Below are 16,789 nucleotides of genomic sequence, written 5' to 3'. Positions count from 1 at the left end.
TTTCTCCCTGGCTTATAACTGACCTTGCTGTAGCTTTTTGTGCTGAAAAGACTTACTGGTGAGGGAGAAAAAGTCCAGGCTCAAGCCCGTCTCCTCTGTCACTAAACTCCTTCCTTCCATCCACCACATAAATGTCCAGAGCATCCTGACTAAAAAGGTGCTAGCTCTAGTCCCTGGTGAACCATGTTCTTAGGCTCATCCTCTAGGCCAACCTCCTGTCCAGGGTCCAGCTCTTGGAAATGTTCTGATTCACACAGCCAGATGCCAAAGTCGAAAGGGTGTGGTTAGTCTGAATTTGTTCATTTTCAAGACTTTTTTTTTTTGCAGAGATTAAAATAAACTTTGCTGGTCATATGAATGAACTTCTTAGGTTGAGAACAATAATTGAACATACAAATTAGGTAACACAGTAGAAGGTCTTTTCAATGTCAGCTGTACCTGTGTCACACTCATATTTGTAGAATAAAACCACCATTGTTAACATTTTCCTATACCAAATGCTAATTCTATGAAAGTAACAAAATACAGTGTTAACATACAGTAAATGATTTCTCCTGAATTGCATACTCCCAACGGTCAGTGTTAAATATGAATGACTATCAACATCTCTAAAAAAATTACAAAGCACCATTGCCTGATTAAAGACCTAAATAGTTTGATCACCAGAACATAGCTGTGTAGTTTAATTTAATTTTAAAAATTCTAGTGTCACATCCCTTACAAGATATTATATTGAGTTGCTATCATTACAGAAAGGTAAGGATTTTTGTTAGTATCAAATTGTCTTGCACATTTTTAAGGGATAAAAGAACAAAACAAAAATATAAGCTGTTTCCTTCAATTCTTTTGCAAGGTATATAGGCACTTGGAAAAAGTGGCCATGGATCATATAAATGCATGATAGATCTCTCTTAAAATCATTTCATCAGGATTACAAAACTCCAATTAGAATATGTGCAAATGCACATGTTTAGGAAAATTAGTTCCTTTCATAAAATTAAAAACCTATCTAAATGCTTAAGTATATGTGCCTTTCAATAATCACTCTCTTTGCTTATAAATACTATCTGTTTGCACTTAATTTGAAAACTGTAAAAATCCTAGGCAAGTTTTTCACTACTAGATAAATGTTCATTTAATAAGTACTAATTTCAGAATATGAAATCTAACAATATATTTACCATACTATGATTTAACAATAATAAACTGATATGAAATATTTTAAGTTCACAGTACACATATAAAGCTTCATATTATCGTATATTAAAAAAACATGAAACCTAGAAAGCAGCTTAAAGCAATTTAAAACAACATCATAACCTCTAACTAAACCCCCTGGTTAACAAAGTGCTTTCACAAGAATCAAACTTCTTCTAATAACCTAGTAAACAGTAGTGTTAGACTGATTCCAAAATACTGGCATGATTTATAACACACACACACCAACAGGTCATGGATTAGAATGCTCCGAGGGACATTTTTCAATGAGGTTGGCTATCACGTAACAGAGATACTTCCATTCCCCACTGAACAACATTCGGAATAGACACCGTGTCTATGCTTAACTCAGAATGGACTGAGCAGATGAATTGGTTCTGTGTATTTTTAAGGGTTCTGAAGATCAAAGTAGCCATGAAACATCAGGACATGGTTGGTAAAAAAAAACAAAAAAGTCAATATGTAAAGGCAGTCACATAATAGTCATTAAAAAAAAAAACCTACCATTTTCTATCTCCTCAGAGGTCCAGATTGTGATCATCAGTCTGTCACTAATAAATGAACTACTACATCTGTCTTTATATAAAATACTAGGAACATAAAATAGTGTCCTTAATTAGTTACCATGATATAGCAGATGTCATTTCATACAGAGCTACAGTCATGAGTACCAGGGCCGGGGGTCACCACTTGATCGGCTGGGCCTTGCAGTAAGGACATTCAGGCTGACTAGATACACAGTGCTCACAGAGGACATAATGCTGACAAGGCTGCAGGACGATGCTACGATCATGTTCATGGCACACGACACATTTTTTTGAATGAAGTTGAAAGATTACCTGTAGTAACAAGAATGATTTTCCAGAAGAGATTTTAGAATATAGTATGTCTCTCATCAATCATACTAATAATTTCCGAACCCAATGCACAAGCTTCTCTCAGAGTATTTATTCACTACATTTGATAAGCATTACCTGAAGGTCAACTATGTTATAGATCCCCATGCTGGGGACTGGGGAAGACAGAAATAAGCTTAAATCATAGTTCCTGCTTTCAAGGTACTTAGACTTCCTGAAGGAGGTGCTGCACAACTGATAAAGTTTAGCAAGGCAGACGAAGTCCAGCCAGGGCATGGAGGTAATGATGAATAAATAAGGTGCAGTTAGGGAAGAAATTGAGAAAACCCATATGGTCAAAGAAGAGAAATCATAATGGGAAAGAAAACTACTCTGTTGAATTGGCTGCAAATAATGAGGACAATCTTTTCTACTGATAAGCAGCATGTTAAAAATTGACCATATACAGCACTCTTTGCTTCAAAGGACTTTCAAATGAATTCAGAAATGCCAGTGACAGAAGTGATCAAAGCACTCCTTTCCAGAGCTCCAACTTCATGCCTGACAATCGACCAGGCCTTGGGGGAAGTCCTTGACTCTAAGGTCTCCTGTAATTCCTAGTCTCACTAAACACTCTGAATCTCCCCTTCAAATCCCAAAGATTCTCGACTGTTCCCCCTTGCCAGCCACCCGAGATGCCTTCAGGCTGATCCTCCTCCCCCACTTTTGTGCCTGCTGCCTGCTGCCTCACCTTTGGCACAAACTCTGCAGGATACAGGGAGATCCTGGGAGAGTCCAGTCTTGCCAAAGCCAGTCCTGTGGATCCACTGCCAGCATCCTGCTACCTCTAAAGCCTCCACAGACACTGTCCCCCCTGCTCTGCTGAAACAAAGGGAAGAGGGTGGATACTTACCCCATCCACAGTTTCTAAATCTAAACGTAGCTGACTTTGTAATGAATGCAGCTTTGGTAAAGGGATGGTTTCTATGTCTCCATAGCTTCTCAGAACAGGAAATTTAGAGGATAAACCAAGCCTTTCAAACTCTTCCTGTAGCCGTTTAAATTTATTTTCAACTTCTTCCTTCTTCTGTAATGCTAGCTGTTTGTCAGTATCTGCTACTTTAGCACGTTCCTTTGCTTCATGGGCCTCTCTCTGCCATGCATCACAAGCCTGAAATAAATATGCAGACAACTTATCCAGAATGTCTGAACACAGACCGAAAAGAAAGAAAAATATTGCATCTTTAATGGATATTTATAACAGACAGAAAACACATGAGTGCACAACTTATGTGAACCTCACAGATGAATAAAAGACTAGTTATCATGTCAGCCAAGAACAAACCCCTACTACTTTTCAATATTAAGGTAACCCTCAAAACTCCAAACTTTGTTTCTCTTTTGTTCATTACCTGTTTTACTTGTTGCCAAGAATCTTCCCACTGTTTGATTTTTCTCTTGGCCTCATCAAGTTCCCGCCTGACTCGAGCTAATTCGCTGCCATGAGCACTTGAGTTTGCTGAAGGGCCAGTTCCAGTGCTCAAAATAGGGGAAGGACTAGGAGAGAAACTCCCAGTTACAAAATCCCAGATGCTGCCATTGACACCATTTAAACCTGTCAGCATTTAAGAAGGAAATGAAGTAAACACACTTTTGTAAGTAAATACAAATTTGTGTAGAAAGTTAATTTAGATCTCAGTCAACAATATGAAGATTTAATATGAAGATTAAATTATGTGTTTACAGAGAAAATTTGATAAAATATCTTAAAGTACAATTTCTGCTGCATCTTGTCTAACTGCTGAGGGAATTTATAACCCCACTGTCTGATATTCAAAGCAGAAACCCAGAGCTAATTAATCTTTAAAATATGAAACCACTAATTTGTATATCAAGTAGATACCTATGATATCACCTACGAGCCAATTCCCAGTTGTTCACCAAACTTGATGATAAGAATTGAGGGGCCTTTAAATGTGTTCACCTTTATATCTCAAATCAAAGAGAGTTTAAACTATAAAATATAAAAATGATATGTCTTTCTCCACTGGGCAAACAGACAAATATATTCTGAACAGGTACAGAAACACAAAACAGTATGTGTATAGGAAAATAATGTCATGCTGGAAAAATGTCAGAGCCAAGTCTGAAAAATGCCAGACCATCAAAGGTAGGTTTGTAGGAATTTCGTATTGTGCACATATGCTGAAAACCCAGTTAAGCTTAACTGTTCTTTAAAGCCAAGTTTCCACAGCATTGTTAACTGAGTGGTATTTGCTGTATAATACAAAACACAAGAACACTTGTGACCATACATACAAAAACTCTATCTTTTAGCTTAATATCAATTTGTCACAAGAGTCTAGGTTAATAAGACACCAGGAAATAATTGTGTCATGAGCCCACGGGAAATTCACTTATGAGCAGCTCTTAGAAAGATACCAGGATGAGAAAAGGGCCAGTGTTGACTATGTACTTTGACCAAACATCCCACACCCAGGGAAGTGTGGTGACATCGACCTGAATTTTACAGCCCTGAAAAACCTTCTGAGGATGAGAGACAATGTGTAACCCATTACAGAAGAACTTTTCTCCAACCCACATGTCTTTTGAGCATCCACTGATCATCTCCCTTTCCACTAGACACAAGAAGTTATTCTTTGAATGACTTACCTAAAGAATTATGGGAAGAGGCTGAAGTGCCTAAAACATGTTCTGATTTCAAATGCTGAGGCTGCTGTTGGTGAGGAGTCATAGTGGATGGAATAAGAGGCTGAGATAATGACTGAGATAAGGAACTGAGTGGGGAGGTTGAGAGAGATGATGATGAATGCAAAGATGGTGAACGAGGAAGAGAACCTGGAATATTGACAGGAGCTGAACTTCCCAGTAACCTTTGACCTAGAGGAAAGGAAAAGAAAAAAAGTTATGACAGACTGGGCATGTAAAATAGAATCATTAGAGCACTAACACATGACTCTTCTGTGGAAGATGAACAAGTTTTTGGTGGTTATGATTAAAAAAGTACATACTACTGCACTCACTAATGGCATCTAACTTTTGAAGATTAGGTAGTGTATTGGGTCAAGTAACCAGGATAAATATGGATTCCATGTCAAGTACTGACAATCCTTAATTCCCAGACTTCACGCTCTCCCAAATAGATCTGGGGAGGTAGCCTCCAGGATCAAGAGTCCTCTTCTAGATTCCTTTTCCTTACCACTGAATGTATCAGGTCCTAACATCTCCAACTTTGGGGTATATGGCAGCCATAAGACAGAAGTGCTTGGGATGGACTAGGTATAATAATTATACAGCACTTCGTATTTTGCAGAGCACTATGTACATTATCTCATTCAATAATATATGAAGCACATCTGTCAATACAATACTTCATAAACATTTAGGAAATATGCACAGAGCCAGTGCACCAAAAACAACTGAAAAGAAACTAATCAATCTCTGAAATTAATGTTAATTGCTTCCTTAGATTCTATCTGTAGCACAACTCTCTTAGTGTTAAAACACCCAAGCCACTCAGTGATAGCAAAAGACTTCTTAGTTACAGAACTCAAATACAATTCTGGTTAGGAAGGAAATAAAGTTTTTAGCCACACTGCTTTAAAAGCATTAAGTTCTGATTTTTCCAGGTTATTTGTTGGCTTTGCTGATGATTCATTAAATATAGGTCAGGTAGGTAGAGAGGGGAAAAAAAAGTTATAGCTTCCTTTGCAAGAACACTATTTTGGAAAGTAATAAAGCTAGAGGCTTTTAGAGGTGATTAGCAATTCAATCATCATGAAATCAATGTCCAAGATATACTGATTGGTTAATAATAAGTGGTTAAAAAGTTTATATACTAAAAACAAAACAAAACAAAACAAAGAGGCAGCTGGGTGGCGAAGTGGATAGAGCACTGGCTCTGGAGTCAGGAGAACCTGAGTTCAAATCTGACCTCAGATACTTGACAGTTACTAGCTGTGTGGCCCTGGGCAAGTCACTTAACCCCACTGCCTAGCCACAAAGAAAAAAGTCCATATAACAGACAGTTAGAATAATGAATTCTGTGAAGTCACATACATGTTTTTATTTTACAAACAATTCTAACTACAGTTTCTGCAGTCTCTGAGAGGTTCCCTAATCTTCCTGCCTTCTCTTCTTCCTTGTTAAATGGAGAGGAAGCATTGAAAAAAAAGATCTGGACTGGGAGTCAAGAATCCTGGGTCCTAATCCTGGTTCTGCCAGTAATTTACTCTGTGACCTTGGGCAATTCACTATCTCTCAATTTCCTCTTTACCAAAATGAAGAGGTTAGACTGGATGGCCTCTAAGATCTCATTTAGTTCTGACATTCTCCAATCTGGGCAGCAGCTACTTTCTCTCGGATCTGACAGTGTTAGTCTTTTAGATGAAAATAGAAAAATCATGGTGACCTCTACAGAGGTCATGCTGAGGTTTGCTCTAATGAGAACAGCACATGCCTGGCTGCCCATCTGTGATGTTCCAGTGGTGTGATAACTAAGAATACTCTAATAAATGGTATATAGAAAGGGTCCTGCCTGAAGCAAGGTATTGTTATATCCTTTCCCCACTTTCATGGAGAAATGATCGAATCCCTCTATAAAAAGATGTTAAAGAGGCCTGTAGAAATTTTGGTGAAGAAACAAATGAGAGAAACTAGTAGGTGTCGAAAGAGATCTTTTTAAATAGTCTTCCATTCATTGGATTTAATTCTTCTGAAGGGGCTTGAATCAAGAGAAAATGAAAAAGAATGTCCCCTCTTATTTAGGGATGATACTATTCTAAAGGCAGAAAGATGAAGAGAGTATCATGAGACAGAACGAAAGAACTATTCTTCTGGATTCGAGTCCTATCAGAAGTCTGGTGTTTAACAAAAGAAAATACATTGAAAAAAAGAAACAAAACAAAATTCTATCTCTAGAATTAGAGGAAAATAATAGCATCATAAGACTTAAAAGATTTCATCCAGGGATTTTTAACCAGGGAATTAACTTTATTTCAACAGAATTATTTGTAATCTTTTGTATTTTATTTTATGCATTCAAAAACCTACTCTCAGAAGGGGTCCATAGGCTTCACTAGACTGCCAAAGGGGTCCATGACATAAAAACCCTAATTTAGTCCAATCTCTTTATTTTACAGATAAGAAAATTGAGATCTGGAGGGGTTAAGTAACTTGCCCATGGTCATCCAGACAATAAGAAGCAGAGCAAAGTTTTAAATCCAGGACCTAAGAATAATTTTCCTTTCTAAGAAGAAAAAAAAAAGATCCCTAAAGTAAATAAATTCATTTCTTCTATTGTGGAGTAACACACCACATAACTTTATTAAACAACACTGTTCATGCACTCTGATTAATACAGATCACTCCCTTACACAAAGAATCTTCTGTTATTGCTTAGTGGTTTTCAGCCATGTCCTATACTCTTTGTGACCCTGTTTGGGGTTTTCTTGGCAAAGATACTGGAGTGGTTTGCCATTTCCTTCTCCAGCTCATTTTACAGATGAAGAGCTGAGGCAAACAGGGTCAAGTGACTTGCCCAGAATTACACAGCTAGCAAGTGTCTAAGGCTATATTTGAACTTGGGTCTTCTTGATTCTAGGCCTGATGCTCTATCCACTGCACCACTTAGTTGACCTATAAAGAATCTAAAAAGACAGCAAATTTTTCTATGCACTCTATGGGTACCAAGTCTTTTTACCTTGGGCTTGTGGATCTCAAGGGAAGGTACTAGTGTGTTAGTCTACTATATATTGGAACTCTTCAGTTGAAAGGAACTTAAGAAACCATTAAGTTCAACCTCTTCCGTTTTACAAATTTGGAAAATGAGATCCAGATAGGTTAAGTAATTTGTCCAGGGTTACAAAGATAAATAGCATAGCCAATATTCAAACTTAACTCTCTGACTCCCCCAAACTCAATGATATTTCCACTGTACCATGTCTGTCCATCCTCCTACTCCTACCAGCTTGTATTTTATATAGGATGGCAATTCCACTAAGTACCCAAGACATCCTTCCCAACTGTAAAGACGTTTATACATCTGGATACTATACATCCAGATACATACATCCTCAGGATGGATGTCAGCAGAATGGAATCTCCTTGGCAAAGACAATTTCATTTTTGCCTTAGTACCAGCCTACACATACTCTGATGGAACTGTGATAGCATCAAGAGTATAATCGCTATCAGAATGAAACCTATGCACACCTTCTCAACACATGGAATTGAAAATAACAAAAATAAGAGATAGGAAGGATGTTTGAGGTCATACAGTCTAAAGTCTAACCCTTCATTTTGAAGTTGAGGAAACTGAAGCCCAAAGAGGTTAGGTTGACTTGCCCAAGTCCACATAGGCTAAATGGAATAGACAGGGTTGGAATTAGGTCCTCTAACTGCAAACCCAGGGATCTTGCCAGTGCTCTTCTTATTCATGTCTTCTTAAAAACCCTCCAGGAAGTCTACTCAGAGCACAAGGGATTATAAGGACATTATGTGGACCCTAAGGCTGCATGTGGATTGTCTGTCTGTTATTCCTCACCCTCCTGACATGATTAACTACCTGCTTTTCCAGTCAAAGATCTCTTTAATGACACGTTTCACAGTATTTTTGCACATAATTAGCTAATCATTGTTAATGTTACAATCTATTTATATTTACCATGCACATGTCTTTTGCCCTTTAAGTGACTTACAATTTTAATTAACAGAGATTTTGGTATTCCATCATTTGAAGCCATAAAGCACTACCAGAAGAATATTTAGATCAGTTTTTGTTTTAGGGAAAAGCTTGAGGTCACTGAAAATGCAGTGCAATTTCTTAAATGCAATCCAGCCCACTCTATCCCTCCTATTCAAGATGCTAGAACATTATTCATATAGAGTTTCTATTCAAGATGTATGTACTGAAGAGCCAGATCTACAGGTTGTCCAACTGCATATTATAGTCTGAACAAGAGGCATTCTTCTTCTACCTGGTTCTTCTTGAGTGGACAATTAGTTGAACTCTTTTCAATGACTATGAATTTTATTTAGTAGGCTTTGTGATGGTCTAAGGCTTGATGCAATCAATATAATGTCATCCATAAACAGGAGAACTTGCAGAATTTATAGAGAATCATTTTGCATTTTGTGCTGGCCATCCTCTATGACAGTGGTGATCTCCTTTGGTAAGCATACATGTCCTGTTTTATGCTTTACTTGGTATTTATTAATAATTAGAGGATAGTAAAAATTATCTCTGTTGTAGCAATCAAAGAATTTTTTATGTTCTTAATTATGTGGGGGAGGTACAATGTTAACTGCTGAATTAAACTGACATGCTTCTAGAAAAATAAAGGTCATAGAACAAAGTAGAAGAATTGATGAAAAGCATAACTTCACATATAAGAAACAGAAAACCCAGTGGGTAATTCGTAGCAAAAGAAATATCTGTTGTGTCTAAGACAAAGAACTTGTGGATAAGCTCTCAATCAGAAAGCACACACATATTCTGTGACAGCAAAGTAAGAAAACTCAAGTAGACATTTTGTAGAATCGCTGAATTTCCGAGTTGGAAGAGACTCTTAGAACATATACATGGAAAAGAATTCCTCTACAATGTGCCCAGCACAAGGAGCCATCCAGTCTTTTCCTGAAGAACTCCACTGAGGGGGACCCCACTGTCTCCCAAGGCAGTTCATCCCACTTCTGGATAGAATTCATTACTGGGAGGTTCTTCCTCATATCATGCCTAAATTTCCTCTGCCTTTTCCACACATTACTCCTAGTCACGCTTTCTGGAACCAAAAAAGAACCAGGCTAATATCTCTTCCAAATGATAGCCACTCTATTTTCATTATGTTTCTTTGAGACTTCACTCTTCATGCTAAACATACTCAGTTTCTTCAACTGATCGTTCCTTACATAGTATGAACTCAGTCTCTTTCATCAGCCTGGACACTCTTCTGAACATTCTTCAGCTTATCAATTTTACCCCCTTAAATACAGTGCCCAGAACTGAACACAATACTAGATGTGGTATAACCAAGCAGCTTCTTAGAAGCTATGCCTCTCTAAATACAGACTAAGATTTCACTGCCTTTCTTAGCTGTCATAAAAATATGCGATAAATTTAATCCAGTAGTTCCAAAACTGTCCTGTTTGTGTTTTTTTCTAGAACTTCCTTCTTCTCTCTAGAACCTCTTTACTACTACTCCTACTTAAAAAGAAAAAAAAAAACCTTTTTTGTAACAAATAAATCCATATAATGGCTATGTCTGTATGTCCCATCACTCCTCTGTCAACAAGTGGGAAGCAAGATTCATCACTGGTCTTCTGCAGTTATGTTGCTCTCTGCGTTTATAGTTTTTAAATATTCCAGAGTTGCAGTCCTTTACAGTGTTGTAGTGCTGTATAAATTGTTTTCCTGGTGCTGTTTATTTCACTCTGCACAGGTTCATACAGTTTTTCCCAGATTTCTCTAAATCCATCCCTTTCATAATTTCTTATGGTGCAATAATATTTGATTACATTCAAAGATCATAATTTGTTTGGCCATTCATTCCCCAGTTAATATGTGCCCCCTTAGTTTCCAGTTTTTTCCTACCAAAAAAAAAAAGTGCTGCTATAAATATCTGTGCATAAATGGGTCCTTCTTTCTTTGATCTTTTTGAGAGTATATGCCTAGTAGTGAAACCACTGTGACAAAGGTCATGCACAATGTGGTGACTTTTATGTTACAGATACAAGTTGCATTCCAGAATGACTGCTCCATCAACTATGCATTATTGTACCAGTCTTCCCACAAGGCCTTCAAAAATTGTGTCAGCTTTGCCCACCTGTGTACAAAACTTCAGACTTGTTTTAATTTGTACTTCTCTTACAATTAATGATTTGGAGCATTTTTTTCATATAGTGGTTGATAGCTTGTCTTTCTTCTTTTGAGAACCTATCTATTTGTAGGATTTGATCATTTATCTATTGAAAAATGTGTGGGGGGGAATTAGCCATTTATATAGTGCCCACTACATTCCAAGCATTGTGCTAAGTACTTTACAAATATTATTTGATGCTCATAACAAGCCTGGAAGTTAAGTGCTTCTATCCTCATTTTACAGTTGAGGAAACTGAGGCAAACAGATGTTAAATGACTTGCTCAAGGTCACACAGGCACTCAGTATCCGAGGCTATAATGGAACTCATGTCTTCCTGACTCAAGGTGCAGCACTCTAGTCACTGTATCACCTAACTGCCTCTTTCTTATTCTTAAATTCATAATATATTTGAATCATAATATAGTTGAACATATACAATTCCTGTATATCTTGGATATCACACCTTTATCAGAGAACTGTGCTACAAAGATTTCCCTCAGTTAATTTTTTCCCTTCTAATTCTAACTGCATTGATTTTGTGCAAGCCCCCCCCCCCCCATTGTTGGGAAAACTCCTTTCCTGATCCTGTAATTTGCTAATATCAGTAAGCTTAAGAGTATCTTTTTAGAAGTGGCTGCTGAAGAAACCTTTCTAGTGAGATCAGAAGTAAAGCAAGATGGTCCATTGTCACGATTATTATTTATATTTATATTTGTAGAAGTGCTAGCAATGGTAGTAAGACAAGAAAAGGAATGACATGATTGGAATTGTGGAAAATGATATGATGAAAATAGGCAAAATGAAAACAAAATTATGGCTTTTGGTAAATTATATGATGGCTTACTCAGAGAACCCTAAAGATTCAACTAAAAATGAACTGAAATAGTAACTTTACAAAACAGTGGGATATAAAATAAGCCCACAAAACCACTGGCCTTTCTGTATATTATTAACAAAACCCAGCAGAAAAAGAAATTCCATTCAAAATAATTACAGAATACATAAAATAATTGGGAGTTCACCTACCAAAACACACATACAAATTATTTTGGTACGACTACAAAACAGTCTTTACAGAAATAAAGATATATTTAAATAACTGTAGAGATCAACTGTTTATCATGAGACTGTGCCAAAGTAATAAAAATGACAATACCACAGAAAATAATTTACATAACAATCAAACTACCAAAGAGTTACTTTATAGAACTATGTAGAATAACACAATTCAGCTAGAGGAACAAAAGGTTAAGAATCTCAAGGGAAATAAATGAAAAAAATGGGAAGGAAGGGGGCATAGTAGTGCCAAATCTCCAACTGCTATAACGCAGCCATCAATCAAAACAATTTGGTACTGATTAAAAAAGATGTAATTATGTCCGTTTCCTGCTCAATCATCTTGAATGGCTCTTTACTGCCTCTAGGATGAAATATAAGCTCTTGAGCCTAGAATTAAAGTCTTCCATAAGCTGGTTCCAGCCAATCTTTTATGACTGAATCCAGATTACACTCCTTTACATACTCAAAACAAATCTGGTCTACTTATTATGTGCCAAACTCAACATTTGAATCCTACCTTTGTGACTTTGTACACTGTCCCTCAAGCGTAGAATGTATTCACTTCCTCACCATTAACTTTAAGAATTCATAGTTTTGTTCAAGGCTCTACTCAGGTATTATCTCCTATGGTAATAAAAGTCTTTCATCATTCTCTTTGTTAAGGCTTACTCATTCCTCAAAACTACCTTGTATTTACTTATCTGTGTATATTATTATAACTCTCCAATAGAACATAAGCTCTCGAGAGTATGGGCTATTTTTCTCATTTTTAGTTTGTGTCCCTGGCAGCTAACACAGTGTGCCTATACATGGTAAGGACTTAATAAATGGTTGTCAAATTATATCACTCGTCAAACTGAAAGACCTATGGAATTTTAGTTATTTATGTTAAAATAATAGTGATATGAATTAGTTCACTTAACTGACTGTTATCTAGGACAAAAAACTCACCCTTTTTTCCTTTATCATCCTTCTTAAATGGCTACTCTTTTTTCCAATTCAACTCTGAAATTCTTTCTCTCCTTATTGTCAACTCTGTTATTAACTGGACAGAAAAACAAAGCTTCCTCATCTACTGGCCCAGATTTAATAAGACACCTGCATTTGTGAGTGCCAAGATCAGATAAGAAGAAAGGACCTGAGATTCTATTCTGCAATTACAGAGCAGAACTTAATCCCCAGGTTAGCCTATAAGCCTGGGGTTGCTATTCTTCTAGGAACTGGAAGGCTTAGGGAGACAAATTTTACTTTTTTGCAGAATTGCTGGTTTTGTCAGATGCTTCACAGGCTCTGGAAATTGTTGCTGTCCCACAGGCCAGTATACTCTGAACATTGTAACTTTGCTGCTGGTAGAAAAATGAAGATCTCTCTGGCTACAGCTCCGTGACTTTCCTTGATGTGCTTCTTGACTTCTTAATCAAATGGAGACCAGAGCTGACTGTGACAGGGTATGAAACAGAGTCTACTTTCTGCTATTTCTATGTGGTCTAAAGACTGTAACTAATTTTTACGGACTTTCATTTCTCATAATTCCTGTTTGCCCCCAACTTTACCATCCCCCACCCCCTGAAAAAAGCTGCAGGGAAATTATAAACTCCATGGTGCCTCAACACTTTTGTTTTTGTTGTTGAGTCATTTCAGTCATATCTTAGTCTTTGTGATTCCATTGGGAGTTTTCCTGGCAAAAATGATGGAGTGGTTTAACATTTCCTTCTCCTGCTCATTTTATAGATGAGGAACTGAAGCAAACAGGGTTAAGTGACTTGCCCAGTGTCACACATCTACCAAGTGACTAAGGCCACATTTGAACTCAGGTCTTCCTGACTCCAGGCCCTGCACTCTACTCATCATACCACGTAGCTGCCCTATCATACTAAAGTTGAAATAGAAGGAATATACCTTTACAGCTGGTGCCAGTAAAAGCTAGAATTTTGGCCCTTCGTAAGTATGGCTAGACATCCCAAGCAGCCATACTCCTTTAATGGGAAGGGCAGCAACAAGTGATTAAAGAAGTGAGTGAAGAAAATGATAGTATTTGGTTAGAAACAATGCAACAAAAGGGAAGAGTAGAAAGTCTGGAGGGAGCAAGAGTACAGAAGATGCAAAGATGCTGAGAAAAATAAGGGAGAAGAGGAGGTAGAAGGTAAAGAAAAATGTGATAACTGGAAGAAAAAAAAAAGGAGGTTCAAAGAGGGGGATGGGAAGAATCTGATTTTCCATGCACATCAAACATACATCACCCATCAATGTTGGGAAAAAAGATGAGAGCTCCATCCAGAGGGAAAAAAGATAACATTGAAAAACCTATCACATTAGACTACAATAAGAACAATTCTTAAAAAGAACAATTCTTACTTGTTAATCCAAGGTCACTGGTTTCTTGATCTTCTAGTTCTTTATCTAGGGATGCAACATTTATATCACTAAAATGTAGATCTAAAGCAGAACCTGTTAAACAAAATATCACATTACCTACAACACATCTAAGCCATTTATTAAAAGGCTGTGTTTACTCTATTCTTCAAAGGATTTATAGGAAGATTACTTTCTACAATCAAATGTCACACAAAAATAAACTCCTTGTGTCCCATATAGAAGCTTGTTTTTAAGGTTTTTAAGATGGTGAGAAGCCATTAATCTAAAAATTATGGAATTAGAGAATATGGGAAAACTTGAAGAAAAAAACAAAACTCTGTTACTTACTTGATAATTGATTCAAAGGCATCTCCCTTAAACTGATCTCGAGAAAATCTTCTCAAAACCCAGCTTATCTAATACATTTGAAGAACTGAACTTAGGCAATGTAAAAACGGGCCCATAATTTTTCTTTAATCAGCTTTCAATTCCATTAGAAAGTCAGCATTTTCCTCTCCCCAACCAACAAAGGCAGTGAAGCCAAGCACTTAACATGATAAATTTGTAAATATATTCATCTCACTGAGGATATGATCCACCTAACATTTCACATTTCTCATCATTTGCTGAAATGTTGACCATTTAATGCGTTCCAAAACTAAACGTTATTTCTAGTACATGATTCCAATCTAATGTGTTTTCCATCACATCTGCATAAAAAATAAGTAGTAGTGTTACTCATGCAAAAAAAATGTTAAAACATTGCTACCTTATTAACCATTAACTTAAAGATTCCTGAAAGATTCCTGAAAGTGCCTAAAAATTAAATCAAACATTGTTTTACATGCAAAAAAAATTAAAAAGAAATGTAGCTATCTTGTTACTAACTCTTCCTGCAAAACGTCTTCTTTGGAACTCTCACCTTCCTTTTCCATTTTCAGGGTTACCAACGTTTTCTGGGCTCCCATCAACAAAGTTTGCATTATAGTAAACATAGTTAGCTCCTCTAGCTTCTCTCCACTTAAACTCATTCTGCACAGACTAAGAATATTCTTTCTAATATTTGTTATCACATTATTGTCTTCCAACCTAAAATAGTTCCCCCATTGCCTGCCACATCAATTTCAGTTTCTCCACCTGGTGTTATTTCCTTATGCTCTTCAACATGAACCTTCCCCTCTAATCAGAATGGTCTCTATACTGTTCACCACAAAAAATCATGCTCATTCCTACTTTTGTGCTTTTGTTCATTCTTTTATCCTTTACCCAGAATCCCTTCTTTTCCACCAACCCAAATCCTATGCTTACTTCTTGATCTCCCATCCTCCAAGATTCATTCTACCTCCTTCCATGAAGCAGTCTTTTTTGACTACTCTAAGTTCACTGTGATCTTTGCTTTTCTATGAATTCCTAGAGCAATGGCACTGTATACTACACAATTCAACACAATCACATATAGCCTTAAATGATTCTTTACGTTTCTCATTCAGTTCTGTTGTGTTTTCCCAATAAAACCATAAGATTCCTGCAATCAGGAACCAGGAATCCTCTTATATCACTTGTAGTATCGATATCTATCCAAGGGCTGGCCAGCCAGCAAGCCTGTAATTAGCAGTAGACTTGAGTTGGGGTATTCTCCATTTAAAACAAACTTGCTTTTATACTGTGAGATTCAGTTGATATGGTGGCTCAGTTTTCCTGAACCACTTTTTAAAAAAATTCCTTGTTACAGCTTGCTGGATATGTAATGGCTATGTTAACAGCCTATGTAATGGCTTGTTGCATATGGGATAGGCGAGAGAGACATTCTGAAATAAAAGATGATTTTTTTAAAAAAATCAATTTTTAAAAAACTGTTTTACAAAATTTTCTACTTAAAAATTGAGCAAGCTAGAACCAATATTGTTTGGTGCAGCCATGGACATAAAATAATTCAGACTGCAGATACTGGTACAAAGTGGAACATTATAGCCTGGTCTTTTAGATGTTGTAAATTCCCCAAAAGAGCAAAGTAAAATCTTAGAATCTGTGGGTGTACAATTATAGGGTTAGTCCAATATATAAGGAGAGAAAGGGAGCAGGGAAATACTCAAAGTACTACAAAAGCACATACTACCACAGCTTCTAGCATTGCTTTGGCTGGTTACCCTTTCCTGACCAAAAATGTCCAACTCAGTCTACTAGAAGATGTTTTATTTTCTGTGGAAAACATCTCTGATTTTATTTTACCATATATGTTAATGAGACTTTACAGAGCAGAATTACAGATTTCCTACTTTTAGTTACCTCAGAATATCCACCCCGTAAAGTGACAATGACATCTATTTTTCCTGGGCTAGGAAATAAAACTGGAGGAAGATAACAATATTCCTAACCTAAGGAATGGGTTGTTCCCCCTAGAGCAGGGATTCTTAATCCTTATTTTGTGCGATGGGCTCTCTC

The 16,789-nt window shown here is 36.8% G+C and overlaps 1 protein-coding gene across 7 annotated transcripts in view; it reads right to left on the bottom strand.

Annotated features, from left to right (window-relative positions):
• Positions 1-585: 585 nt before the first annotated feature.
• The window catches only part of UNKL (unk like zinc finger), a 118,581-nt gene continuing 102,377 nt past the window's right edge, over positions 586-16,789 (bottom strand). For 4 of the 7 annotated variants that reach the window (XM_027863235.1, XM_027863239.1, XM_027863240.1 and 1 more), the window contains 5 exons: positions 14,348-14,440; positions 4,728-4,955; positions 3,467-3,669; positions 2,968-3,225; positions 586-2,057 (listed from right to left, as the gene is read on the bottom strand). In XM_027863235.1, the coding sequence (XP_027719036.1) occupies positions 1,902-2,057; positions 2,968-3,225; positions 3,467-3,669; positions 4,728-4,955; positions 14,348-14,440 (938 nt within the window). In that variant the 3' untranslated portion in view covers positions 586-1,901. The remainder of the gene's footprint in view (positions 2,058-2,967; positions 3,226-3,466; positions 3,670-4,727; positions 4,956-14,347; positions 14,441-16,789) is intronic. The other 3 variants (XR_003569158.1, XM_027863237.1, XM_027863238.1) reach the window with 3 other exon arrangements.

Source organism: Vombatus ursinus, unplaced genomic scaffold (assembly GCF_900497805.2).
Source record: "Vombatus ursinus unplaced genomic scaffold, bare-nosed wombat genome assembly UNPS02014770.1, whole genome shotgun sequence".
In the NCBI taxonomy this organism is placed as follows: Eukaryota; Metazoa; Chordata; class Mammalia; order Diprotodontia; family Vombatidae; genus Vombatus; species Vombatus ursinus.
This window is presented reverse-complemented; position numbering and strand designations above follow the sequence as displayed.